Here is a 27,117-nt window from a genome sequence, read left to right as displayed (position 1 = left end):
AAACTTTGTTTTGTTTTCTCTTCAACTTTACCCCCCCAGAACTTTCGAGGCTCCTTGTCTGGTTGATATAATCTCAGAGTGTTTCTTGTAATGAGACTCGTGTGGAGTGTACAGCTCCTTCTCTCCTAGATTACATAATAGAATGCCATATAACTGTCATTATCACACCCTCACCTTGGAGATGGGTCAAGTCAAGAATGAATGTTACTGAACCCTCAGGGATCATTGGGAAAGAGGGGCCAGAATGAAAGAGGCACCGGAAGTTTGCTCACAGCTCCTAGAAATGTGGGAGAAGCTATACCTATACAGTCTTATCAATATGGCTGTGCAAGATAAACCTTGAGTTCCAGAGTTGATAGCTGTGCAAGCTATTCCCAGGTTTGTCAAGTGTTAGCTATGCAACTTTGCAAGGGAACCAGACTCTGACCCTCCGTTTCCTTATGGATGGGTTGGAGATAAAGATTCAGACATGGAAGGAAGGAAAGAAACAGTCTGGCATTTGTAGCTATTTAGTTAATAACAGCTAATAAAAATAAGAGTTAGTAGGACTCACCAACATAGAAATTGCTTTTATTTTATGTGTATGAAGTAGTCGCCTATAGACATGCCTATATACTCTGTGAGTGATTGTGCCTGTGGAAGCCAGAAGAGGGCGCTGGATCCCTAGGGTAACTAACATTGCAGACAATTATCTGCTGGCATGTGGATGCTGGGAACGGAACACAAGTCCTCTGGAAGAGTAGTCCTGCCCTGAAATGTTAATCATCTCTTTACCCTGGCTTTGGCTACTTTTTACTTAAAATGTTGTGTTCAAGGATGTTTGTGTAACACCCCACCCCTACAGAGAGAAAATAACAGACTGCCAAAACTCTATTTTCTCATTTGCAAAATGAATTAATTACTTCATTTGACTGGCATATGTATAGCGAGACTACAATGTGCCGGGCAGTTTTGTAGGCTTTGAGGATATTAGAGGAGTTAATGGGTCTGTTGACGCTTACATTGGAGTGACAGAAACAGAATATAAAAAAGCAGGCTAGAGGGGTTGGGGAGTTAGCTCAGTGGTAGAGCGCTTGCCTAGTAAGCGCAAGGCCCTGGGTTCAGTCCCCAGCTCCAAAAAAAGAAAAAAAAAAAAAAAGAGGGCTAGAATTGACTAGAATAAATGCATGTATCAGACAGAAACAACACAACATAGGAGATGGAAATTTTTAGAAATTGAGGTCTGAGATCTTAGACAGGGAAAAAGATTTCATGGGGAAGCGACCTTTGAGGCGAGAGAATCATTTTCATTGACTATAGGAAGAGGGGGAAAAAGGCAAAGTTCTCTAGAAGTGAGGGAGGTATACTTTTGATGTTCAAGAGAAATAGCATGACCGTGTGCAAGTGGGCAGTAGGCTGTGGGCATGGATCAAGCTGAGTTCGGAAAGATGCTCAAGCCAGGTCACGTGAGTATGGGCTGATAAGCTATGATGTACACTTTGGGGTTTATTGTGAGTGGCGCCTGTTATGGTTGAACATTTTCTTCCTGAATGCTCGCCAAGGCATCTAAAGGCTCAGGTTGAGTTTTGTGGTTCTCCTATGTGGATAAATGAACTTAGTGATTTCGCTTGGTAAGATTCAGTTAGAAAAGGCACAGTCAGAATTATAGGCTACCAGAGCTGGAAGCTAACACAGAGATGCTCCCCTATAACCTCCTCCCATTCTTTGGAGGTGATTGACGATGCCTGGAGGGAAAAAAGAGCTCATCCAGGGTGACCTGGAGAGGCAACTCGGTCCCTGAATCCTCAAACTGACCATGTGGTGGAAGAAATGGGATGCAAGCCTTAAAGATTCTTTTGCACAGGGGCTTAACAGAGCCAACTCGGTTAAGTGAAGTGAGGAGTAATGAAGAGAGGCATGTAAGAGCTTCTGCAGGTCTGCACGAAAGGAACTCCCAGTACTTAGAAATTTAATTTTCTCTTAATGGAGGCTAGGACTACTTAGCCTAGAATCCCTACGTAAGCCTTAAAGTCCTGAATTCCTAGATTCAAGATTCCTAGACTCAGGGGCTAGGCAGATGCTCAGCCACTAAAAATGCTTGCTGCACAGATCTGTGTAAAGGCCGGTCTTGGTTTGTAAGCCCAGTGCTGGGGACAGGGCAAAGACAGCGGGATCCTAGATGTTTTCTGCTAGCCAACCCAGCTGACTTGGTGAGCATCTAGATTAGTGACAGACTCCCAAGAAACAAGGGATAGAGTGACAGAAGGGGCTATAGAATGTCAACGTCTGGCTTCCACATGCGTGTGAAGCCTACACTCATACACAGAGAAGATAGGTCGGTAGGAAGAGAGGTAGATAGGCAGACAGGCAGACAGACAGACAGGCAGACAGACAGATAGACATATGTACATACAAAGAGAGAGTTTGACTCCTGGACTCCCTAGGAAGTGGTTTTTGTTTGTTTTATCTGCTTGCACACATTTTCTGTTTCTAGGCAGAGAGTATTTATTAGATTTTCAAAACCCCAACTAAATTTGTGTTGTTCGTACAAAAACAAAGCCTGAAAAATATTGTTAGGCCGTTACTATTTTATTTCTAGCAGTATAGTTGCTAGCATCTTAAGGCCGACCATAGAAATACACTGTTTCTGGGACAATGAAGAGAAACAAACAAATGGATTAACTCAGGGTGCCGAGAAGATGCTGCATGTTCGTGTACCAGGTCATCGGTGGAGCAGAACTTTTCTGCACAACTCAGCAAAACAAGCTTCATGCATCCCACCAGAGTGTGCTACGGGCTCTTCGATATGGTATTGGTTATTAAATAGTTCTGCAAGATGAAAGTTCTTATTAGGAGGAGGCAGTACTTGGCATTGTCTTCCTGTAACAAAGACCTTTATTTTTGGGTGTTACCTTCCCGCCTAACATCTCATTTTCCTTGCAGGGTCCTGTGGGCACTGACATCCAACGTACTCATGCCCATTTCCTGTAATGGACAGACTTGATGCTAATGTGAGGTATGCTGCCTTTCTGGATCCTTTGTGCTGCTGGACGTGGGAGTTTGTGACAGACAGCCTCTGCAAATCTGTCGTAGTGGAATTGTGAAGCTGAAATGGATTTTTTTTTTCTTTTAGCTATTGCATGTAGAACCATAAGTGTGGTATACTGCTTGATTACTAGTGCTTAATTCTGATGCTTAAATGACAAAAACACAACTGTTAATGTTTCTATCTGTATGGGCCATAGATCCATCCCACTTAAAGATGCATATTCATTTCTGCAATAAGAAAAGTTATGCATTTGAACAGAAGTAATGTGGCTGAAGATTATCTATCTGTATCTAAACTTCAGATGTGAATCCAAGTAGTTTTCCCTAAAAGGTCCTAGTTGGCCCACTTCTGTTTTCAGCCAGAGATCAGATCATAGTCAGGGGATACCAGATGTCCGTGTAGTGTGTGGAGTTATATTAACTTGCATAGTTGTTGTTCTTGCAATTTTCTGTAAACCTTGGGGATGGAATGTGTTACTTAGAAGGTTGCTCTGATTTATTTGGCCTTACCAAACAGTGCAAAGAAAGTTTTGTTTAAGAAAGTTTAAATAGTTTGCCTTTGTAGTCCTTAAGGCGGAGGATTATCCACTGGTAACTGTAGTTGGAAGACATCCTAAAGTCACCTACCCTATGCAATCACAGGAGACATTTTTTTCCACTTGAGACCAGTGGGAAAGTATGTTCTAGGTATTAATCATGGGTCTTCTACATCTGGGTTGACATAGAACAATCTATGATAGCTGGCTTGAGAGGAACACTGGCTTGGTCTGACTTGAGTGGCAAAATTGTGCTGTCATCCCACCAGACAATCCCTGAAGGACAGAATGTGCCTCACAGTACAGTGCAGAATCCCTGGCATGCGATGGGTTTTGAATAAAGAGTAGTTGGTCAGGTAGTCATCAGTGTACAGAGCATATTCAAATAGCATTGCATTCTAATACACTAGATCTAAAACAGCATTATTTATCAATAAAATATTTTGCACTCTTAATAGAAGACATTGTAGATTTTGTTACTTACTCAGCAGTAAATAACTTGGTGCAGTTGTAACACGCCACCACATTGATTTGAAGACCCACTGGCATGTGCTTTACTTTCCTCTCAAAGCTTGTGAGATTATTTATGCAGAGAAAACATGGTGGAATCCAGAGACCCTTGGCTTTCCTGTTGTTAACCAGAAAACCGAAAGTGAGCAATTCTGATGGTACAACATTGCAAAATGGCCTTTAAGTTCTAAACACTGGATCAAATGGGGTCAGCTGGTTAAAGTGCACCTCTGGGGGTGATCATTCAGACATTACGATCCCTTCTATTGCTACCTTTTAGACATTTATTTATAGCAGTGTTAGCTTTCAATGGTGGAATGCGATTCGATTACGCAAGCATTAGCTGTTCTCCTGGGATACTGTGGAAAAATAGTGTGGGATTCAAGATGATATCATACCCCAGAATGTTGTCTGTGGACCATTCTGTCAGTCCATTTTCTCACTGGATCCTATCAACATATGTTCCTCCTTACCCACTCCTCCTCTCTACCCACAATATTAGTAACAGGCAAATGTCATGGACTTTCTATTCATTTCCTTCTCAGTACAGCCTCTGAGTGTCTGCAACAACAACAAAAAAGGATATATATTGGCTCACATTTGCCAAACTGTGATGCATTTGTCATAAGTAGGTCACAACAAATTTAGGTGGTATATCAATAATTTTTTTATTATCATGAGAATTAATATTTTTATCATTTATCAAGTGAAATAAATTTCCTTTTTATATAAATATAGTCAGATTAGAAAGTGAGTTCATGTAAAGAAAAATGAAATCCAGAAATACATATTAATAAGTTAATAGAAGCAATCACAATGGTTCTGTACTAATGATGATGTTCAAGAATATTCTAGGTATAGCTAGATAGAGTAAATTTTTACCATTTTGAGAAAAGAGACTAGAGGGTCTTCTTTTCAGTTTCTGTCTTCATATGGACTAGGTTCTTTGTTCAAGAGAGGTTCTTTTAATTTCTCTGTAGTCAGAGGATAACCAATAAGGGAAGAAAGAAAGTCAGAAGACAACGTTAGGAGAGGACGTGGCTTGGCTTGGATAAGAAGGGACTTAACAACCAATGGTCTAGCAGCTATAACGGACATTAAGATTAGTTATATATGGTAGTGAACATGTATATACTCACTAATGTGTCACACATGCACGCACGCACGCATGCGCGCGCGCACACACACACACACACACACACACACACACACACACACACCACAGCACTGACCTCTCCCAGGACATAGTACTTCAACAACATTTTAACTTGCTGTAGATTGGGTATTGAACATTTGCACTGTTGGGTGCAGGAAATCGTTATGAGCTATAATGTTGACTTGTATCACTACATTTAAGACTTAAGCAATCCTAGGAACTATAAATCATCTCTGTTCATTTATGCTCAGGGTCATAAACTTTTCTATCTTCTACTATCCTTTAACTATTTTGTCAGTGAGTAGGTGGGGGTCTCTGTGTGTGTGTGTGGGGGGGTTAGAGAGATAGCTAACATGACATTTCTGTCTGGGTAAAGATAGAAATATGGTTTGAAAAAAAAAGAGAATGAATATTTAGTAATGGACACCCAGAAGAAAAAGAATAGTGTGAGACAATAAACATATTGGGGTAAACTTCAGAAATAATTTTTCACTTTGATGGGCTGTAAGATTGATGAACTCTAATCAACTCTCCCAAAACATGAAGAGAAAAAACAAATCTTTGATTAAATTTCGAGCTATAATAAAATGTCTTATAGAGTTTGTCAAAACATATTGACAATTTCAGCTTTTGTTTATGTATCTTCATTGAATTTGCTTCTATGGCTCGGTCCCTGCTATTATCTATCTGCCAGGGTTCCTGGCTAGACACAGCAGGAGCCAATCCTGGCAAACATAATCAGAGGTAATTTGGAACCAACTATTGTGAAACTTCAAAAGTTAAGACCAAAATGTTAGAGGGCCACATTTAAAAATGAACAAGGATGCCAGGAATGGTAGAAGAATCCTGATAGTGAGGTACACAGTGGGTCACGTTCTCTGTGCAGTATGAGAAGAATAAGAAAAGAAACAGTGGACCTTGTTTATTGAGCTACAAACTGCAATGCAAACGCTTTCTACAACACCAAGAGCAAGGATGGTAGGGATGCCCAAGTCATGATGAAGCATCAGAGCGAATCTGGACCAATTTGGAAAGTGAGCTCAGAGAAGTTCTTTCTATAATAACCAGTGTCTCGCAAATTTCACATTGAGCTGACAGGCTGACAGATTCTTTTAAACAATCTGACACCCACAGAATTCCAGGGGTTTTGCCCCATCTTTTGGGAGCTCTGGAGTAGACCATTTTGTTCTTGTCTGGGGAGGGTCAGAGGAAAAGGAAGCGGTTGTCTTTAGTTTGCAGTGGCCGCTCTTCCCAGATCTTCTTATTGTTAGGGAGAATAAGGCACTGGTTCTCTCTTCTCTGTAAGGGAGAGAAGCTACACAATGTGTCTGTAAAGGCCTGCTCCTTCACCTCAGAGACAGCCTGATGTAGACTTACACTTTTCCAAACCTATTTTATTTAGTGTTCTTAAACGCTTCAACCTCCCTTCTGACCAGAGTTAGGGGAAAAGAAGGTTAATAGAAAAAGGGAAATTGTGGGCCTACTTAGAAGTAGTTCTTTGGGGCAATTACACTCTTTGTTGACAGATACCTGCAGTCCAGTTCAAGAGCAAACACCAACCACAAATCTGTAGCCATGGCACATCCAGCAGAAACAACAAGGTGCCGCTAGAATTGGCACAAGTCAGTGGAAGTGGCCAGAATCGGCTGGACAACCATGAGAAATTCTTTGGCGTATTCCTTTCTGTGAAAGGAAGGCCAACAAAGGCCAGCAAAGACCAACAAAGTGTTGCGTGCTGTAGAAATGCAAGAGCATCCTCCCACTGTTTGTGGGGCTCTATTTATATTTTTTTTCTAAAAATATAAATCATGCACCCTCTCAAGTTTCTGCTTTCATCAAAGCATCACATGACCTCTCACGAGACAGCTTCCAGAAAAATATCACGTGACACAACTGAGTTGTTAAAGAAACCCGGAAATCTCCACTTCAGCCTGAACTTACTGTTTGTATAACTGCATACACTTCCTCTGATATATGGTTTTCCTTGGCTCAGGTCACCCTGAAAGAAAGCCACAATCTGTATTCCTTTCTTCCTTGTTGCTTATTACAGCCAAAGGTGTCTGCTTCTGATGACTTTTTCCTGTGGATGTTTAGTTCTAGAAAGTACAGGGTTCAGGGCAGCATTGAGCAGGTAGGAGACATCCTTAAGATAATGACCTCACATTTTGCATAAGAGCAGCCTTCCTGTGTATTTAGCTTTTGTCTTGGAAGTTTCTTGCCACCCTGGATTCATCTTCTTGCCTGCTGGGCTCTGGAAAGTTCCCTCTTGCTGCCCCTGAAGCCTCTGGTGTTACTTCCTTCTCCGATAAGAGCATCCTCATTTGGGATTCTGTTTCTTCTCTGCAAAATGGCTCTGTGTTCTCTTATTAATGTTTCATATCAGCAGGCAACAAAGCATCTTATACAGTTAAAAATAATAAATCGTACCAATCCCCTTCTTTTGCTATGGTTCTAAAAATCTGAGAGCCCAACCTTACACTCAGTAAAAGCAAGGCTGAGTAGGTGTCCAGGCTCCGGATGTGTATTTATTTTATCTCCCAACTCCTTTGAGTCTCTGGCTTCATTTGCTTTCTTGATAATGCATCCACTTCTGATTTTTAAAAATGCATCTATTCAAAAGCTGATTTAAAAAAATGAGAAAGACCAAAAGTTGAACACTTTAGAAATAAAGTAAAACATATAATCCAGATATAAAAACATGTCCTGCCATATACAACATGTGACTTAATTAACAACTGTCACAGAGGTAAGTGGTGAGTTTGAATTAATTGTTCAGTTGCCGTAATGTTCTGCTGTGCTCAGTTATAATTCGTCACTTCAAGACATTGGTTTAGGTTTTAGTGTAACTATAGAATCTATGGAAATTATTCAAATTTACAAGAGGAGAAAGGGTAATGATTGTTTCTGTAGAGATGCTGGCTTGGGGCTAGATTATTAGCACTGGTGACACTACATTTTAGATTTGACAAAAATCTGGGGACAAAGTAGAATTTTTAATGCTATTTTGGGATCTTGAAGTAACTCACAGATATAAATTGTCCTCCCTAGAGACTTAGCAATATGGAATCAATTTGGAACTAGGGTTAATTTGTGTTTGTAACCTGGCAATTGGAGTTGGGAACAGGTGCAGTCTTCAGGCTGGGAAATGTTTTACAGGGAGTCTCTCCTCAGACGCGGAAATTGTGACATCCATTAGCATATAAGGAGAAAGTGAGTGGGTATGGTTTCAAAGGAGTTATTTTGATTTTGCGTTAGGGATGTAAATGGTAATCATACTCAACTTTACAGCCCAATGACGAAGTGGTGATTTTCCCATTAATTCTTTTGATTAGATCAGGGGCACAGTGGATTCAAGCTGAAACGCACCTTGCATTGAATAGCTTTGTGCTTAATAGGATTCTAGGGGTCCTCAAGCAAGATATGTCACAGGTTACCAGCAGGGCAATAACGTGCACGCCAGTTTGTTGGTTTTAGCCTTCAGTCAGCACATCTGTACATAGAGGGAGCATTATAGAGTTTCACACGCTTCTACTTCAGCACCACACCCAGCAGAGCACCACAACAGCAGGAGCCGTCTGGTTCACGGAGACAGCCCACATATGGGTTCAAGTCTTGCCATTCCCTGTGACTGGGTGCATGACCCTAGATGGATTGTTTAGTTTCTTGAACCATCAGTTTGGGCATTTAAAACTGTAGCTGCCGAATAGCCAGTTGCTTTATGCCTGTCAGGGTGTACCTTAATTCTGACGAAATATTGTTTTAAACTTCATCAGTTCTCATACATGTCTACTGTACTGACATCATTACCTTCCTTCCTTTGCTTCCTCTACTTTTCTTCAATTATCATTGTTATGTATTTATGAATAAATACAGAAATATACCTGCCTGAGTCTATTTAGTGTTCTTTATAGGTATATAATTTTAAGGTTGACTACTTGGTACCCAGGTAACCAAGTAGAGGGCTTATCCCTCTCAGTAGTCATTAACTGCCTATGGCTCTTAACCAGGAGAGGGGCTTTGTGAGATTTTCTCCATCCACGTTGACACATCAACTGGTGTCATTATTTGAATCTTGATTAGGCAGGCGTGTTGTTCAGATTTCATAGGCGCAGCTTTCTTGTCATATAAAAAAGACACAGCGTCGCAGCAGACATCTGGCTCTCTTGCTCTTAAAATCCTTTACTTCCTCTTCCATGATGTTCTTTGAGTCTGAGGCATGAGGGCATGTTGCAGATAAGAATCCACATCTCTTCAAATCACCACTCACAATCATCCTTCTGCTCTGCCTTTCACTCAACTGCACAACTGGCTCCTGGTCTCTTGGTGTCTTACCCATCCCAAGATGTGTTTGAAAGAATCTGCCAGCTCTTGTCAATCTTTAATTGGAATTCCATATTACAGTAAGATGTTTCCTGATGGTTTCTTATGACCTCCCATTAAATCAGTAGCTACAAAGAGCTTGGGGAGGGAGAGGCAATGACCAATTTTTTCCAAAACTTTTACGGTATCTATATTATCCTCATCTACTACCCAGTAAAACTCATCTCTGCACACAATAGGGTTAAAGTATGGTCTGCATCAAATGGTTCTGTATGTTACAGATAGGTTAGGCTGTCCTTCTTTGCAAGAATGAGGTATTATGAGATCCAAGAAGCATATAACTTAAAATATCACACCGTGTCTCACCAAACATCATCGGTCGATGCTATTATACCTTTGCATGTAATGGTCATAGACATATATTTATTATAAGATAATAAAATATTGTGAAAGAATAATGAAAAAGGAAATTATAACTAAGCTTGTCTAGTCATTGCATATGCTGTCCACACGTACCAAACTGTCATGCAGTATAATTAAAAAGCAACAACTTTACATACATGCACACATGTGGTTTACCCAAGACTAAAATCCAATTATTTTCTTCCTAAAGCACTGCTTACTTCAGATTATCTATAATTATTAAAAGACAGACTATCTTCTAATGTCTGAATAAATTTAGATTAAAATGTTATATAACCATAGCTAAATCTAAAAAGAAAGGGCCCCAGATAATAAAAGCAAAATATAAAATCATTTGCCCTTGATGCTTTGAACATTTGATAACGAACAGCTTGTTGTGATTTAGTCATACTGTGAAGCAGGTGACTTGTATAAACTCACTTCTGAAAATACCGGAAGGTCTTTATTAATAGATATCACATTATTATACACCATGTACCTCAGTCTGAAAGGAATCTTCATTTTCATCAAAGTCACATTCCTAAAAGGAGCAAAGTCGGTATGTTCACGTATCTTTGCTTGATGATGAACAAGTATATGTCTAGGTGTATAAAGTCATTGTGAGATTTTATTGCATTTGTGTTTGTGTGTGTATGTGTGTGCATGTGTGTGTGTGTACACGTGCACGTGCATGTGCCTGTGTACACGTGCACGTGCATGTGCCTGTGTGTGTGTGCATGTGCCCATGGCAATGTGTTTAGGTCATAGGACAACTTGTAGGAGTTGTCCTACATGGGTTCCAGGGATTGAACTCAGTCTATAATCTTTAGAGCTTCCCAGTTTGCCAATGTTATGCCAGGGAAGGTCTGCCATTTGGCATTTTATATTTGAATCCAAAACCAAAAGCCTAGTAGATATGTTGGCTTTTGGAGTTTCACAAAGTGATTAAAACGCTCTTGGGGACTGGGGACAACTTTTCTGAATAGTTTTGGTTCCCTCTTATTTGAAAGAAGTCATTTTGAACTGTTCCCTTAAGGTTCTCCACCGCATGCGGGTGGCCAGAGGGTCTAATCTGCTGGCCTGCCCCGTGGATTAACTTCACCACTTCATAGGAAATGGTAGTCAGCACTACCTATCTCTAAGCTTATGGATCTAAATTATGATGTATGTTTTCACCTCGATACTCAGGTCTGTTTGATATTTAACAAGTAGGGTTTTGTTCAGTTTAAGGCTTTTCTTTTTTTAAAGTAAGGAGCTGGAACAGGTTTCCTAATAAATGCTTGGTAAGTGATTAGCACTCTGTCAGCCCTTTTAAGGTAGGTTCTATTTGCATTTCTAAAGAACCTGAGAAGGAGCCTTCCCCTTTCTCATCTGCCCACTCTCCTGCTCTCTAGCTTATAAGGCCTTATGCATTTCAGTGCCTGTGGAAACTTTTATACAAAGTTCTCATCTTTGATTGCTCCATGCTATTGTTCCGTCGCGCATAATAGATCCAGGTGTGAAGTTATTGTAAGCCCTCTGAGTGCTCCCTGTGAAAACTGAGACTGACATCTTCCAGTCGCTCTCTTCTCTTAACTGCTGCTGCCCTTGCTCATTTAAACAATTATTCCCAGAAAAAAGTATGTGAAAGGATGTATAAAATCATAGTGATTTTTGCTGGACTTGTTAACTATTCTCTTTCCTTCTTTATTTGAGAGAGAGAGAGAGAGAGAGAGAGAGAGAGAGAGAGAGAGAGAGAGAGAGAGCCCTCAGGTATGCCATGACCATATTTGCAGGTCAGAGACAGTTTAGAGGAAGAGGTCTTTCTTTCGATCATGGGGGACCCAGGGATTGATCTCAGATCATCAGGCTTGGTGGCAAGTGCTCTTACCCACTGAACTATAGTATTGTTAGCTGTAAGTGAGGGTACAGTGAAGCTACCTAACTAGACCACTCCATGGGTAGAAAGGAAGATTTACTGAAGATCAAACTTCTAAAGCTGCCCTTACCCCAGGTGCTGGTCAGCTGAGAGAGGAGAAAAACGAAGGGGAAGAAAGCAAGTGTGTATGTCAGGAGAATGGTGTCCTTGAGCTGATACAGGTTGCTTAGATTGACTGGAACTAGAGACCCTTGGCCAGGGGAGCTGACCTTTGACACAGATTAAGGGACAGAAGTGTCTGGTGAACAGAAACTACTTTAAGAGATCTGCTTTTCTAGTAAACAGCAATCGTTAGGATATTGGCGTCAACTGAGATGGAGAAGCTGATGACACATTTGGTTAAAAAAAATCTGATAGAGACTTGAATTGTATTGGCGTGGATGCCAGGAGTAAATGTTTCCAGCAAGCTTCAGATTACACAAGCTATGTGATGAATTGTGTGGAATAAAATTCATTCCTAAAGGGGTTGATGGTCTTTCCAGCTACTGGAAGGTGAATGCAGCTCTCCAGGTACTGAGAGCAGGAGTCTGTCCTTTAATGGAGCCTGAGGTTTCAGGGATCTTTCCTGCTCTATCTTGCAACGACTATGGATGTTTTTGGGGTTTTTTGTTTTGTTTTGTTTTGTTTTGTTTTGTTTTGTTTTTTGTTTGTTTGTTTGTTTGTTTGTTTTGTAATTATGGGTACATATAAAAGTTAGGATCCTGACCCTTCTGATAGCTACTAACCCATTACGAATGCTTATCAGAGCAGATAACTTTCAACAGGTTGATAAGTAATGCCAGAATTACAGAAATTTTCATTTCTACTTTCCGTAAATAATTATTTCATAAACATGAAGACTATCATGTTAAAAATTGTACAAGTACTTGTTAAATAAAAAGCACAGTGAGTCATAGATAAGCTACCATAATTAAGGGCTTAAAAATCTTAATTTCTGCTCTTGCTTTTTGTTCTTCGCTTCTCTGCTCTCTTTCCCTCTGTCCCTGTCCCTTCTCTCCCCAGGCCTTCCACCTCCCCTCCTTGTTTGTTCCTTTATTTGAAACAGGACTTAACACTGTGTCCCAGGCTAGCCTGAAAACGGTAGCAAACCTTTGGCTGCAGCCTCTTCACTCCAAGACAGTTACATTCTGTGCTGATATCGTAGATGGGTCAGATCGGTTAGTTTGAGAAAGAGGAATGGCAGTTAATCTGTCCTGCTTACCTGCTTTTATAGGGTAACTCAGCCCACTTCTCTGGATAATCAGCCTGAAGCCACAGAAATGGCTTCCTAACCTAAGCACACAGGTGTAAGAGCAGAAAAAGAGAAAGTTTAATCTACGTTAGAGGGGAGAAATTTCATTTCTAAGGGGCTCGCTCTCTGTTCATGTTTTCAGAGCGGAAGATATTTGCTGTTGGATAACTAGTTGGTCTACTCTTTCTGGGAGGACTATCCTCCCCCACCCCATCTCAGCAGCATTCCTTAGTTACCTGCGATCTTTTGTCTAGGGTTAAAGCCTTGTTACCCACCCAGCTTCACATCAGCATTTCTCTTTGCATCTTCCTTGTTCAACTCCTGTTTAGGCTGAAATATTGGTTAGACTTCAAAATTGTAGCTTCTCCATTTCTAGGAGACACAATCTCACAGCCAACTTCCTATTCCTTGGGCTCCTACAACCTTTCTGTACCCTCTTTTGCAAGGATCCACAAACTTTAAACACACACACACACACACACACACACACATATACACACACACACACACACAGCCCAGTTGAAAAAGTAGCCACAAATTTAAAAGAGAGCAAGCAGATAAGAGTTCCTGGAAGGGGAAAATAATGTAATTACATTATCTAAAATATGAGTTAGTATTTACGAAGACAAGCCTTACTTTTATTGTTGCTGGAACACTGGCACTGCTAAGTAAGAGTAGGGAAGTGAAAAGTTATTTAATATATCTCATGTAGTCAAAAAAAAATCTAAGCACTTAGTCATATTTTTAAATATCTGCAATTCATATTTGATTAATTTTGACATGCTTCTATCCAATTATGTTGAATTGATGAGATTTTACTCTGTGGGGGAAAAAGTAGTAACCTTTTTAGAAAAGCTTAATTTAGCTCCGTTTCCCCCCCTAAAATTACATAACCTTCACTCTGCCACTTGCTTTTCACTCTTCCTGTCTCTGCTTAGTTAACGCTTCGTCATCTCATTTCTGACTCTGCTGACTACATCCCTCTCTATCCACGGTTCCTCTAGCAGTCTGATGACTGGTTATCTTCCGTCTATGGCTACCCCCCAACTCATACTCAGTACGAACTCACTTGTCACCAACGGACTCCCCAGAACTCTGTGTAAGCTCCCAATACCAATTGTAATTGTCAAAGTTGTTTGTAGTTATTCAACGTGTTCTTCCACTGCCGAATCTCATGTGCCCAGTATTAAGAACCACGCCTGGCATCATAAACCCAGAAGGAGACATAGTGCCTGGCATGGTAGAATGTAAAAGGCTTTCCTTTTACCTCTCAACTCTTTAGGCAAGGTCTCATTATCAAAACCTCATGAGAGAAAATCTGTGCCTACAGGCCGATGGCTACCACCACCATGCACACACTGAATGTCCATGCAGCCATGGATTCTAAAGCTCAAGAATTGAATGTGGTGGGAGCATGAACAGAGCACGAGTTCTCAGGTTGAAACTGAAATGCCTCTCCTGTAGAACTATTAATCGGCATTGGGACCTCTGGTGTCACGGTGACTGTGCCCTTTCCTTTTAGCCCTTTGTGGGATTGATTCCTTTGCCTGGGCTGCCACCTCACCCCTACATCTGCCATTACTAACAGGAACTGAGCACATAATAGACCATGATCTGTGTTAATCTTTCACAAGTGTTTTCTCATTTATTTCGTAGGACAACAGTGTGAGGAAAAATGCTCTCACTTACTTGTATTTTATGGAGCCATACAAAATAACTAGGTTTGAATACAGAGCCCAGACCTCTAAATACCATGCTACAACATATTGCTATTGTATTTATAGATACTTGCACCATCCCAAGCCCGGAAACCACCACTACTCATTTTGCTTCAACAATTGCTACTACTACTATAACTACTCATCTTATTAGGTCTTGTTCTCTAGTATCACGATGATGAGTTACTAAATCTTTGCTTTGGCTATCGTGCTAAGCGAGACCTTCACAGACAATATCTTGTTTCCCTGGGCTAGCAACACAAATAGCCCAGGTTGAGGAGGAATGCCTATGACATACAAACTGATGGCATGGCCACAATGTGTTATGGTTAAGGGGAAGGTTTTTATTGTAGCTGTGTGAGGGAGAACGGCCTGAGGCATTTGGAAGAGTCTAGAGCAGAGAGAGAGAGACGTGAGTAGACTGAACTTGGCCAGAAGACCAGATCTGAGCACGAGAGAAGCAGGAACAGAGTAGAAAGAGAATAGAAGAGTAGAGAGAAGGGGGAGATAGGACACACACACACACACACACACACACACACACACACACACACACACACACACAGAGAGAGAGAGAGAGAGACTAGAGAGAGAGAACTACAATGGGAGTAAGCAGAGCCAAAATAGCGGGGTTATAAGGAAAATGAGTAATTGAGGAGATAAGTCCATGAGTTAGAAGGGTTTAGGGTAGGGAAGGAAGTGCAGTGAGTTAGTATGGACTTTGAAGTATGTAAAAGCAGAGGGTATTGAGGGAGCCTAGATGCCAGCATCACCTTGGTATGCTAATAAACACCATGGATTTTAGTCATTTGTTCCTTATACTTTTTGGAATTTGGGGAAATGGAATTTCCTTTGGCCCTGACACATCTCAGACAGGACAGGCAGTTGCCCGTGACTCATGACCTCCTGAGGAGACTCGCCCTGTAAATAGCTTGTTTCTCTTTGACTGGTTCATATTCCAGGAGTTGTCCCTCACTTTTGATCAGAAGTCTTGGTAGACCTCAAACTCAGGACAAATGACTAACAGAGGAGCCTATTATATCAAAGGTGACAATACTGGTTGCCAGGTTCTGTCAGCATCCCTCAGTCCCTACCTGTTACAGAGTCCTCCTGGCTTGCATATGCCAACCCCTACCCAGGGCTCTCCAGCCAAGGGGCTGGGCTGCCCTCCTCCTAGCTGCTCTTCCTTATACAATCTAACCATTTTGGTTATATAGTCCTTTTTGGCCCTTTTGGTCTCTGAGCCTGTCTCTTGGCCTTGGCTGCCTGTCTAGGTCAGCAGCTCCTCTCTTGCTCTCTCTCCCCTTCTCTCCTCTCATGACCTGGCTCAGTATAGCCAGATACACTCTGGACTCTCCCAGATCTCTTTGTCTCTGCCCCTTTCTGTAATCTTCCTCTTACCCTACCTCCTCCACTATACCTAGGAGCAGTCATGTCCTCCTTCTCCTTCTCCTTCTCCTTCTCCTTCTCTCCTTCTCCTTCTCCTTCTCCTTCTCCTTCTCCTTCTCTCCTTCTCCTTCTCCTTCTCCTTCTCCCTCTCCTCCTCCCTCCCTCCCTCTCTCCCTCCCTCCCTCCCCCCCTCTCTCTTTCATTCTCTTCATCCAATCTGCTAGCTGCTATTCTTATGTCTTCTTTTTGCATCCTCAGAGATATGTGCAATCAGCCAGAGACCTAGACTGTTGGTCCAGGAATACCCTTAAGAAATTCTCAAGTTGATCAGGCTTGAGAATAACAGATCGGGTTTTTTCTTTTAAATTGATTTCATAGCCCAGATAATTGGGTAAATTAGATTTAATAATCAACTAAATCTAGATTAATTGACATCTTTGTGAAGCAAAGCAATAATAATGATATTGTGTCAAGTTATGTAATGTCTCACTGGCTGGCCTTTATTTTGTAGACTAAGATCCCTGATTTTTTTTTTTTTACCCTTCTGCTCTTTTTCTGTGATATTCTTAAACAGACTAGGTTTTGTTTGGGCATGGTGCACTCACCTTTAATCTCAGCACTTGGGAGGCAGAGACAGGCAGCTCTCCATCACTTCAAGGCCAGCCTGGTTTGCATATCGAGTTCCAGGTCAAACAGACCTCTGCAGTGAGACCCTGTTCCAAAACAACACCAACCAAAAGCACCGTAGGTTTTTTTAGTCCTATTGCTGCCCCTGTCTTTTCCCACAATGGGCACTCTCTGTGTTCTTAGGCAAGTTTCAGTTACTAGTTTTCTATAGGGGCTGGCTGGGTTTAAGACAAGCTCAAGTGTTGCCAGGATAGTTCAATAGGATAGAAGTGCTAGTGTGATCATGATGACCTGAGTTCAGTTCTCTGATCCCATGGTTGAAGGACAGAACTGACTCCTGAAATTGTATCTGAGCTCCACACACTGGGATGCACACCCAACATTCTCCCACACATATGTCATCCACACATATGTGCATGCGATAATAATCCTCCTTCCCCCCTCTTTTCTTTTCTTTCTTTTTTCTTTCTTTCTTACTTTCTTTCTTTCCTTCCTTTTTCCTTCCTTCCTTCCTTCCTTCCTTCCTTTTTTCCTTCCTTTTCTCCCTCCCTCCTGCCCCCCCCTTTCAAAAAGCTCAAATTCTTATGTAACTAAAAGCTCTTAGTATGTAAAAGCCAGAGTCATTCCATTCTCAGGATGCTTCTGAAATGGACAGCTGGTTTAAGGATGGCTGATGCTCTGCTCTGTGGTCTTTTCCCACCTTGGTGTCTTTCTCTTCTCATCTATCTGCATTGTGTGTTTGCCAACCTGTATCCCCTTGCCCGTTTCCCTGTGGTCTCTTGCTTTTCTTCTCTGCCCAACATTCCTTCTCTCACTAACATTTGTTATTTTTTTTCTTCTTCTTAAACTTACTTATCTCCTAGTCCCAACTTCCTGGTGAACATGCTTATTTTGCTTTATAATACATTTCTTTAGAAATCCACAATCTGATTGTGGCTTAAAATGAAGCATAAACTAATGGTTTGGTGAATAATGAACTTTCATGTTAATAATTTATGCCTTTGGTTCACAACATTTTGTGACAATGCACCGTTTCCTTTTTTCCTTATTTTTATTTTATTTACTTACATTTCAAATGTTATCCCCTTCCCAATTTCCCCTCCACACAGCCCGTATTCCGTTCCCCTCCCCCTGACTCTATGAAGGTGCTCCCCTAACTGCCCACCCATTCCTGCCTCAGCGCCCTAGTATTCCCCTATCCTGCGTCATCAAGCCTCCACAGGACTAAGGGCTCCCCTCCCAGTCTGGTAAAAAGGAAAGTGGTTTTTTCTTTCACCTATTTTTTTTCTTTTGCTTGAAAAGCCACACAAAACTAAGATGAGAATACAGACATTCTGATGTTTGGTCCGGTGTTACCTTAGGCATTTGTCAGTAAATGAATGTAGGGTAGCATTAGTGTCAGCATGATGTCAGAGATGAGATGTGCACTCTATTTAGAGAGGCATCCTGGTTTGATGATATTTGTTCTTGGTAGGAATCTATGCAAAGCCTAATTGCAGCTTGGTAAAGTTTCTGGGATTTGAAGTTAATTTATTCCCTAGGATAGCATTGATTAGGGGAAAGGCTACAGCATAATACAGTGCTATTATAATTTGCAGTTAATAATAGCCATGTCAGAAAATGATAATATTCACCACATTAAAGGGTAATTTTCAAGGGTAAAAATTTTTTAATTATTGATACAATATATTTCTGTTTAAATTTTTAAAAGGATTTCCTCACAATGTTAGACTTGTCTACAAACCTTAGGTTGGAAGGAATAATGCCTGAAGCAACTGGGTTGGGAGAAATTACTATGAGAGAGAATAATGAATCTAGCATACATTTGGATACTAGAAGCTGGAACACAAATTGGCATCTGGGTCTTGGGATCCACACAGAAACTAAGAGCATGAACCTGGGATACAGTCCAGGAGAGTGGCAAGAGTGAGTTGATGGTGAATGTTACCAACCACTCAACATGAAGTATTCAATTGACCTTTGCATTTCCTTATTATAGACGGACCAGACCTCCAAGGCAGGTCCTAATAGTGATAATCATGCCACATGGACAAGGGAACTGGGAATTTCAGAGTGAACTCAGATCATCAGAGAAGGCTCCACAACAAATTGCTCCCTGAGGCATAGGAAACATGGGTTATTTACCTATGGGGGCTTTTAAGTATTTATGGTTCTCTCAAGATAAACTGAATTCTAAGTAGGTTAAGCAACTAAGGGAATTTATCAGCTCACCTCCTTGAAAGTTCACACTTACAGTTTGCTGGATCCAGATCTAAAGCAAGGGCATTAGAATTAGTCTTTCCTTGCTTCCTATCATTTGCTTAGGTAAGGGCTGCCCATTTAATAACATCTTGAACCTCTCAACTTATATGTTAACCACCTTCTAATGCAGAGAAACTACATGTCTTTCCACTAGTTCGATAAAGCCCCAGAATAAATCTCTTAGGAACAGATTGTGCACACATAGTCATGTCTAAGCCCATGTAGTTCGTATGATATTTCCATTTGAATTTCACAGACTTATGAAATGTGGTAGCTAGGCAAAACTATTGCCAAATATGGCAAAGGTGAAAAGAATGGATTTAGCTCCATTTTGATCACATGGGATAAAATCATAACTCCTCTGAGGAAAATGGAATTATTTTACCAAATTAAGAGGAAGCATGAATGCTTCATAGTCTAAAGCAGTGTTTCTCAACCTATGGGTTGTGTCCCCTTTGGGTATCAAATTACATTTTCACAGAGCTCACCTAAGACCATCAAAAACACAGGTCTACATTATGATTCGTAACAGTAGCAAAAGTACAATGATGAGGTAGCAACAAAAATAATTTTATGGCTTGGAGTCCCCACAAGAAGAACTGTATTGAAGAGTTCACAGCATTAGGAAGGTTGAGGACCACTGGTCTAAAGTGTCTAATACTGGCCCCATATCCTTACACAGGAACTAGCTTAAATAGTCAATGTGCTTTTGAACTTTTTTGACAGTCAATTCTGAAGAAAATTCTTTCTTCTCTTAAGATTTGCATTCGATCATTCTGAGTATTTGATGTGATGGGTTACTACAGAGACCGAGCTAAGAGTCTGAAGCAGCAGCTTGGCACACCAAGCAGGTGCCAACAGAGGAGGGCTAGGTAGATTCCCATGGAACTGTCAAGGCTAGAAGAATCAGGTGGTGCTTATGATTTCCAAAGAGCAGGCCTCCAAAGAAGAGAGCAGAAAGACTGGGGTACACTTGTGTTGCTTGTCAGCCGATAACAGCGATCTCCTATCCCGAACACCTTTGCTCGTTTCCCTTCAAGTGTGCATGAGCAGCCTTGAAATCTCAACTGTAGGTAGAAGCTTATACTAGAATCACTCCCTCAGTTGATTGGTTTTTTGATGTTAGGAAATGGAAACCACAAAGTTCAAATATGCTTTTGAATTTCAAAGAACTTACTAACAAGCACTAATGACTATTTCTGGTTTAAACAAACGATTAGAGTTGACAGCAGAAATGTAAATTTCACTGTAACAGGAGATTCTGCTAATCCTCCTCTATTTGTGGATATTATTCTGACACATACAGATATGGTTGTGTGCATATATGGTAAGTTAGTGTTCATGTGAAGAGGCGGCCGGTGACTTTTTTTTTCTAAGTGACTGTATATTCCTGAGTGGGTGTAGTTGTGTGAACGTGGCAGCTGTTGAGTCTTGATGTAGTTTTTGTTCTGCTAGTCAAAAGCCAGACTCTGTGTGATGGGAGGAAATGGGCTCGGTCAAGTCTTCCTGAGCACTGCAATATCACTAATGCCTGGAGAGAACAAGACTTTGTGGAATAACTAACTGTTCAGCAGAAATATAAACAGACCACACAGATGCGAACCACAGATGAAATTTTAAATGGCCTAGCAACTATACTAAAAGATAAGTAAAAGACAGTTGAAATTAATTTTAATGATTTATAACATGGAACTCCAGACTTCCAAATATGATTCATGCGTGTGATATCACATATCAATATAATTATTAATGCAGTTAACATTTTCTGTGACTTAGTTTTCAAAATTTAGTGTTTTCCATTTCTGGCAGAGTTACATGTCCACTACAAGTGGCAAGGGGGGGGGGACCATATTGGAGAGTGTAGTTGTGAAATCTAGGTCCCAGGGTCAGAAAATTGCCAAGTAGACTGTTAACCCTCTTCCAAATCATCATTCTGACTCTAGCACTACTGAGAACACTGCCAATCCAGCACTTTCCTTTTGGTCCTATTATGTCTCCAAGATTTTTAACAAAAATATTTTTATTTATTGTTCCTGGGTGCATACGTGGGAGCATGTTTGCCACGGCAGCTGTGTGGATGTCAGAGGACAATATTTAGGAGCCTGGGGATGGGATGCTCATTGCCAGGCACATACAGCAAGCATTTTTATATCCACCGAGCCATATTGATCTCAGTGACCCTGCCCACATTTCCAAGTGTCTGAGACAGCCTCTGCCAACTGAGCAATTACTCCATGAGTAACTTCAAACCACTTTGCCAGCACAGACAGTTTGCCTCTGAAAAATCTCCAATATTCCCCCCACTATCTATACCTGCTGATCTGTCCCTGAGCCTGGTACAAGGCCTTACCTTGTCTCGAGTGACTATAAGCCCACAAAGACAGAGCCCCCTCCTGTTTTTTATCCCTTTGTAGTATACACTGGCATACCTAGCTTATTATATTCACTTTATCTGTTGTTTTTCTTCCACACTGGCTATTTCTGGTAGGTATTTTTAGCATGAGACAATCAAAAAGATGTTTTTTACATCCTTTTAAATGTTATCAGTTACCTCATTGCAGACTAATCAGACTGTTTTTCCAAACTCTATTTTTTTTTTTTGACCTGATATGGTTCATGCTTTTCTGTTTTCTTTTTGTGACTGTTAAATGACAACTCATTTCCTTTTTTCTTTTGAAGTCTTCCTACAACTTCTACAGTCTTGGCTAGACCAGACAGACCACACAAAGAAATGTAGGGAACTCTCTCCTCTGTAATTGTTTTAGTTTTGGGTTGGGGCTGGGGCTGTGTGAGCTCCTGCTGACCTGCTTTCCTTGAGCCTCAGTGCAGAATCTTACTGATAGTCCTGTGCTATTTGTGCATAACATGTGGTCTGTAGTGAAAGAACCCTTAACCTTTAGCTTCAAAGATTCTTGTTCATTCTTTGAATGACAATGTAGATGGTTATAAAGCTCAGGTTCATTGTGGATATGAAGGGTGCTCTTCAATTAAGCAGGAGGCTGAGATTGTGGTCATCCCAGAGGAAAATGAAGGTAAACCCAAAGCAATGAAGGGATGTACAAGAGCAGTGAGGGATGGTGTAGCACCTTGGACTAGCAGTAGCTGGGAGCTATCATCACACCTCAACCCCCACATTCAAGTCTCTTACGCTGTGAATATATGAGTGGAAAGAATTGTTTGATGAGTGGTCTGCTTGTAGAGGTTTTCAGGGTCTAAGAAATTTAGTAGAGGAACACAGCTACTCTCAACCCGTGTCCCTTAGAAAAGAGATGGAGAAATGCTTTTACTTGCTGATTAAACCCGGATACTGGCTGGAGGGAAAGAACTCTGAGTGATAAGGTCCGTACACCAAGCTGAGATGGAGAAGAAAAGAGTGATCGAAGAACATGGAGCTCAGAGGCTAATGGAAGAGACAGGTGGCTTTGATTGCCCAGTTGATTTGCTCTGGGAAATGAAATACCCTTTACTTTGGGACTCCTGTGTTTGTTTGGGGTGGGAAACATTGTTCTGAGGCTTCAGTGTTGGCATATTCTCTATGCCTGTCCCCATCTTAAGAACCTGATTAGTCACTCATGATTCAGTCATGTGGATCAACACAAACTAGATTGAAGGCATTCCTTTTCTTTTAGAGTTATTTATGTGTACAGGTATGTGTACCAACACATGGAAGCATTTGTATATGTGAATGTGTACGTGTGGGCATGTGTCCACATATGTGTTTGCAAATGTGGAGACCAGAGGTTGATAGCCTGTGTTTTTGCCTATTGCTTTCTATCTTTTAAAAAATACTTTTATTATTTGAGAATTCATTAAAATGAATTTTTATCATATTCATTCCTTATCTATTGATTTTTTTCCTTCCAACATAATTTTGTAGTCTCTTTCTTCTTTACTTTAAACACAAAAATTTAAATCTGATTCATGTACCCAACCCTTCTTTGGTGTAAGGTCTGTTGTAGAGTGTGGTTGACCTATCAGGAATCACACTTTCAAAGAAAACTCCCTCTGCCTCTGCAAGGAACTATCAAATGCTAATAGCTCCCCAGTAAGGAGTAGGGTTATATGTTAACTTTCATCCCCTATGATGGAATTTTGTTTGAAGTCTATTTTGTTGGATATTAGAATAGATATGCCTGCTTGTTTCTAATTTCATTGCTTCAACAACTCTTTCCATCCTTTTAGCCTAAAATAGTGTCCATCATTGATGGTGAGGTGTGTTTCTTGGCAGCAACAGAAGTTGGATCATGTTTACTAATCCAGTCAGTTGCTCTGTGTGTTTTTTATTAGAGTATTGCAACTATTACTTTTGAGCTATTGTTGAAAATTTTCTAAAATTTCAATTATTTTGTTGTGGTGGTATTCTTTCTTCCATCTCCTTTTTTAAACTGTTCTGGGAGTGTATATTTTTTTTCTCTTGGGTTGTTTTTTTTTTTCTTTCGTCAAAACAAAGTATTACTTCTGGTATCTATAAAGCTGTTTTTAATGAGTGCATTCTTTTGAATATGCTTGGTTCAGGCAGTGGCACCATTAGGAGGTATGGCCTTGTTGGAGGAAGTGTGTCACTGTGGGGGTGGGCTTTGAGAGCTTCCTCCTAGCTTCCTGAGGAAGCTTCCTTTGCCTTCCAATTAAATATTGTCTTTTATAAGAGTTGCCTTTATCATGGTATCTGTTAACTGCAGTAAAACCCTACCTAAGACAATGGCATACATTCCTTAACTCTGTTTTTATCATGGATAATTTATTTTCTTCTTATGGCTGATAGTTCTGCTGGGTATAGTAGTCTGTGCTGGCATCAATAATCTTCCAGAATTTATAAAGCATCAGTCTAAGCCTTTCAGCTTTCAAACTCCCCCTGGAAAACTCATCTGCTCTTCTGATAGGCTGGCTTTTATTTTTGAGTTAATCCTTTTGTCTTACCATTTTCAGTCTTCTTTCTTTGTTCTCTATAGTTCTGCTTTGTGACTTATGTGATGTGGGGAGTTTATTTTCTGGTCCTGTCTATTTGATTTTCTTTATACCTTTTGCCCCTTAATAGTTATCTTTCCTTGGATTTGGGACATTTTCCTCTATGATTTTTGTTGAAAATATTTTCTGTACCTTTGACCTGTGGATCTTCTCTTTCTTCTATAAGTATCATTCACAGGTTTGGTCTTTTTATGGTGTCCCAGGGTTCCTATATGTTTTATTCTTATATTTTTGGCTTTTGTGGGATTTGCTTGTTTGTCTCTAGTTTTGAATTTTTGTTGACTAATTAATCTATTTCCCCTACTTTTTTTCAAGACCTTATAATGTCTCTTGTACTTGAGCCAATCTATTGGCAAGGCTTTCCTCTAAGCTTTTTTGTCTTATACAAGTTCTCCACTTTGTATGTTATTTAAATTTGACATTTCTTGGATAGTCCATATTTTTTTCAAATTTCTATTTTCATATCAAATTGCTTTTTAGTTTCATTCACCTGTTGTATTTTCATAATCTTAATTCCAGCATTTCTTCATATCCTTTTTGAGGTCATTGGATATATAATAGTTATTTTGAAGTAATCATCTTGTATATCAGCTAAGTTGCTTTTCTTACAGAATATTTTTATGAGAATGCTAATTTCTGGTGGAGATAGATTGTCTTGGTTGTTCATGCTGTTTGTATTTTTGCAACAAGACAGAAAATGAGTAGAATTAGCTCATTGCTAGAGTTTTTTGGTGTGGATATCAGATCACACCTTTGTTATGTGGGTGTTTGGATCTTTGCTGTTTCCCCAACTTGTCAGATTGTGAACCAACTGAATAGTGTTTCATTTTCATTCTTCTCCGTGTTGATGTGTGAATATATGTCGGAAGTATTCTAAGCTCAGTTGAAGAGTAGGTGCAACTTCTGGCCAAGAGTAAATTTTTGTAGGCTTCTACTGCCTGTGTTCATAAGTCTATGGAAGTCTTACTGGGTCCTGCAGATAGTCCTTAGGTTGTAGAGGCTGGGACCACAGTGCCTGCCCATAGATGGTATTCCATTGGGAAAGAGCACAGGATGCTGCATCATTCTCATGTGGAAGCCAGACTAGGCCTCCTAGTTTCAATGTTATAGGACACAATATGGGCTAAAGCAGTATAATTGGTGGGGGTGGGTGTCAGGCTGGGAGAAAAGGCCGGGTCTGGGAACCTTACTAGATATTCTGAGGCTGCCTCCCTCATGTCTCAGAATATCATATCAGTCAGAGAAGCTTACAGATTAGGGTGTAGACTGACTAGGTCAAGGGTTTCTACCAGGAATTCTGTGTAAGACTCCACATAGTTGCAAATCTGTGTGTTTCTCCACCTTTAAAAAAAAGCAGGAAATCTTCAGTGAACTCACAGATCACTAATTAGCTAAATTGACTGCACAATGTATTCCAGAAAACTTTATTTCCCTCTCATATATTTGAGATACAAGTGAACACCAACGTGCCTGGATTTACATGGCTTCTAGGAATCCAAACACACTTGTGTAACATGTTAACTGATCCATCTCTATAGCCCTTTCTTGAGATTATGGAAGCCTTGAGAAGAAGGTAGTAGCCATTTAATCACATTCGGGGGAGAATCTGCCCCAAAATTAAGCTAATAAGGGGACAGAGTTGCTGTGAGGTAGAGGGAAAGAAGCCAGGTACCACTGAACTTATCTGATGCTATGGCTGCATACAGCTATTCACTCCTACTGGAGCCTTTAGCAGTGTCGCCAAACATTAGCTTCTGTTTAAGTCACTTCGATTTGGGGTTTGTAACATTTGAAACCTGAGTCTAGTTAGAGTTGTTACAGTAAAAGGCCAGACGAGAGATTTAAATTAAGGTAGTATTAGTATCAATGAAAAGAGAACGAGCAATTAGTTGAACTGGGAAATTAATAATGCTAGCTAGCTATGGTTAGCTTCAGAGGAAGACATAGTAAGATTAATAGAATTACCTTGCCATAGATGACTTACCCTGTTATTCATTTTTCCAAGTTTTATGGTAATAGATAGTCATAACATTGACTATCATTAAACTTATAAAGCAAGCTACAACTATATATACAGGTAATATAATGGAAGGATAGGCTTATGTCTATGTATAAAATCTGGAATACTATGTGTAGAAATATTTATACTGCTTGTCACTGATAAGTGAGATCATGGGTGTTGCCATTCATACATCCATCTGTATTGCACAAATTCTGTTTAGTGGCAATGTATTATTAAAACAATCTAAATAAAGACATAGCATAGTCAACAGTGCTGTATTTTTCCTTCCTAGTGACTGAAGACAGCAAGTATTAACCACAACAGGAGACAGAAAATTCTCCTGGAATTAATCACCTGGGTGGATGTCACAGTAGAGGAGTAGGGAGAAAGCCTGCCTCCTGGGATCAGACAGGAGGCCATAAAGAATCCCAGGCTTGGAGAATACAGTCTGAACTAGGAAAATTGATATCCTCTCCTTTATTTTCCTCTCTTGAGATGATGATTATTGTTATAATAGATTGTGTTAACTTCTCATTGAGGAGAATTAAATAAAAATTCTAGAAAAAAGATGAATGCCAGAAAGGTTTAAAATGAAAGATTTTCCTTTTCTCGGGCAAATTCAGATGTATATGTGTCCAAGAGTACTCACCCCTGTGGTTATGAAGACAGCTCTCGATAGCTGCTTGTATAATACAGCTGACCAGAATCCATTCATTGTGCTGGTCCATGGCTCTTGTTGCTTAGCAACGGAAATAGAATTGCTATGTGTGTTTCTCAATAGCTGTAAAGTCCTGTTCTTTATTTTCTATATACAAAAAATAGACAGAAAAAAAGAAGAGGAAAAGACCATAAGAATCAAAGTGAAAAATAGATCCAACTGGCCTTCTAGATGCAAAGTACAGGATTTGTAGCATTCGCTAGGGAAACAATTGTCAGAATAGTTTTTCCCCTCAGCGAGGAATTGATTGACAAGTGAAAGTTCCAGGTCAACATTTGACTGAGCAGTCTGGAAGAATGTTGTTTCCAGAAATGTAAGCATTTCTTCAGCAAGTGT

The 27,117-nt window shown here is 40.3% G+C and overlaps 1 protein-coding gene across 2 annotated transcripts in view; it reads left to right on the top strand.

The window, feature by feature from the left end:
- Htr4 (5-hydroxytryptamine receptor 4) overlaps positions 1-27,117 on the top strand; it is a 138,047-nt gene that overhangs the window by 13,208 nt on the left and 97,722 nt on the right. For both annotated transcript variants that reach the window (XM_032885516.1, XM_032885517.1), the window contains exon 2: positions 2,923-2,995. In XM_032885516.1, the coding sequence (XP_032741407.1) occupies positions 2,970-2,995 (26 nt within the window). In that variant the 5' untranslated portion in view covers positions 2,923-2,969. The remainder of the gene's footprint in view (positions 1-2,922; positions 2,996-27,117) is intronic.

Source organism: Rattus rattus, chromosome 15, assembly GCF_011064425.1.
Source record: "Rattus rattus isolate New Zealand chromosome 15, Rrattus_CSIRO_v1, whole genome shotgun sequence".
In the NCBI taxonomy this organism is placed as follows: domain Eukaryota; kingdom Metazoa; phylum Chordata; class Mammalia; order Rodentia; family Muridae; genus Rattus; species Rattus rattus.
Note: the sequence above shows the minus strand (reverse complement) of the source record. Positions and strands in the feature narration are given on the sequence as shown.